This window comes from Onychostoma macrolepis, chromosome 23, assembly GCF_012432095.1.
Source record: "Onychostoma macrolepis isolate SWU-2019 chromosome 23, ASM1243209v1, whole genome shotgun sequence".
Taxonomy (NCBI): Eukaryota; Metazoa; Chordata; class Actinopteri; order Cypriniformes; family Cyprinidae; genus Onychostoma; species Onychostoma macrolepis.
The window spans coordinates 6,025,500-6,027,999 of NC_081177.1; the positions used below are offsets into that span (position 1 = coordinate 6,025,500).

A 2,500-nucleotide genomic window follows, 5' to 3' on the forward strand; every position below is an offset into this window, starting at 1 on the left:
ATTTTTCAAAAGAAAAAAGAGACATGTATGCCTGTGTGTGTGTGTGTGTGTGTGTGTGTGTGTGTGTATATATATATATATATATGTATATATATATATATATATATATATATATATGAAAGCATTCATAATATAAGAATGAAACCTAAAGTAATTTGTACTGTACTGTTATTTAAAATTACATTATTTAAAAATACATAAATATCTTAAAATAAATACATAAATAACATTGAGTAATAAATAAATAAATAGTTTAAAATATAAAAATAAAAGACATAAATTTTATATATATATATATATATATATATATATATATATATATATATATATATATATATATATATATATATATAACAATTCTATTTAGATTGTAAAATAGACCTATATTATTTTTTACTTAAAAATATTCTTAATTTTAATTTACAATTTGAAAACATTCAAAATATATATAAAATATTTTTACTGCTTTATTATTTAATTCAATATTTACTCAAATATAAATGAATGAATAAAATATTTTATACAAATTTAATTTAAAAACAATTAATTAATTAATAGGTCTGGACAAAAAAAAAAAAAACTCAAAATGCTTTAAATTGGCATCATCACTTTTTCTACAGATAGTTTGGATAAGCCTCATTTGTTGGTTTGCAGCAGTGAGGGCTGTTTTTTGGGCAGCAGTCCGCCCATCTGGATACTGTGAGATATGTTATTAGCAGCTAGTCAGGGAGGGCATAAGAAATCGGGTTTTTTGATCTCTCTGTAACCCTTGGTCTGGAAGTTATTGGGCAATAACTTCTGCCTCCCAGAAATACCCCCCTTCAGCGTCACACTAATGGATGGCATCTGGTTTGCCTTTATCTTCACATGTTCCCAGAAGAGAACACGCTTGTAATTGGTGGCCCATTGCATACTTGCGTTTTCTGCGCCACACATCCAAAAAAACAGTTGCAGGAAACAATTCGAGATGTAAAATGCAATAGTTCTGTGTTTGATTTTGGAGTTCGTTTTTTGTTTAAGAAAACAGCATGTGACACATTTAATTAATTTGCTTAAGAGCGTTGAGAAGAAGCCAGGCTTATTGCGTCCTGTTTATGAGATTTGTTTCATGAAACTCAGGAATTTGCAAATGCACAGCGGTTTTATATATATAGTGATTTATCCTTCGATCTGTCTCTCTCTTATGCACTAGGTGTCTCTGGTTCAGTGGACGGAGAGTGTCGGTCTGACGCTGGTCGGTAGAGATCAGTCTTCAATGCAGCTGAGGACACCTAGTGGACAGATACTGAACTTCACCATCCTGCAGATTTTCCCCTTTACCTACGAGAGCAAGCGCATGGGCATCATAGTGCGAGTGAGTGTCGCATCCAGACACAGAAACACAAGTGTCTCTAAACTCCATTAACTTCAAAAATGACCTGTCTGACATATAGAAGGGAACCGAAAGTCTGAGATGGCTTTAAAAAGTGTTAATTTTGTCAGCTATTATCAATTTTAATCTTAGTCTTAGTCCCGTGTTAAATGTCCTTGTTAGTTTTTATCATATTTAGTCAACCTTATCCTATTTAGTTTTAGTCAAGTTTTAGTCGACTAAGGCCCGGTTTCACAGACAGGGCTTAGACTAAGCCAGGATTAGGCCATTGTTCAATTAGGACATTTAAGTCATTTTATAAACGTGCCTTAGAAAAAAAAAAAACATTACTGGTGTGCATCTAAAGACAAAACAACGGCAATGATATGTTTTAAGATCAGTCAGTGCAAGTTTATTTCAGTTGAAACAGCTCAGACTTACATTTTAGTCTAGTACTAGGCTTAAACCTTGTTTGTGAATCCGGGGGTAAAAGTCTCAACATTTTAGTCTAGTTTTAGCCACAGAAAACCTGAAGTATTTTAGTCTAGTTTTAGTCAATGAAAACTTGACCTTTTAGCAATAAGATTATTATTAATTAACCGTACAGCAGTATTAATTTTGGCAGCCATTTTTAATTTAGCCTTAGTCTTACTCAAATGTACATTTTAGTCATTATGTTTAGTCAACCTTGTCCTGTTTTTGTTTAGTCAAGTTTAAGTCAATGAAATGTTATGAGCTTTTTAGTAAGCTTTTAGTCAAATCTTAGTCACATTTTTGTCATGCTGTATAATGGTTAAACTGATCAAAATTATTTTTGCTCATATTTATTATTGTAATGATTGTTGTCATTTGAGAAATTTACTTTTGCATTTCAGTTTCACCAGTAAGCACAAATCAACAGAATGTGGACTCATACATGGTTTATTTTACCTCATCTAGTGGACTGATTTATTATAGGCTTTTTGTTATATAAACTAATACCAAAGACTTATGCAATCTCTCTGTCTACATTATGAAAACTGCTAAAACAAATGGAAAATATTATAACAGTGAAATTCCAAATGGCAATAGCCTATTTCTCTATTAAAACAACAGCGGCTGAGTAAGTGCATTTATTCAGCGATCACAATCACAAACAATATAGTCAAG

At 31.3% G+C, this 2,500-nt stretch overlaps 1 protein-coding gene across 1 annotated transcript in view; it reads left to right on the plus strand.

Annotated features, from left to right (window-relative positions):
• LOC131531771 (probable phospholipid-transporting ATPase IIA) overlaps positions 1-2,500 on the plus strand; it is a 59,157-nt gene that overhangs the window by 28,112 nt on the left and 28,545 nt on the right. Inside the window, exon 15 of the mRNA XM_058762801.1 lies at positions 1,193-1,354. Coding sequence (XP_058618784.1) covers positions 1,193-1,354 — 162 coding nt within the window. The remainder of the gene's footprint in view (positions 1-1,192; positions 1,355-2,500) is intronic.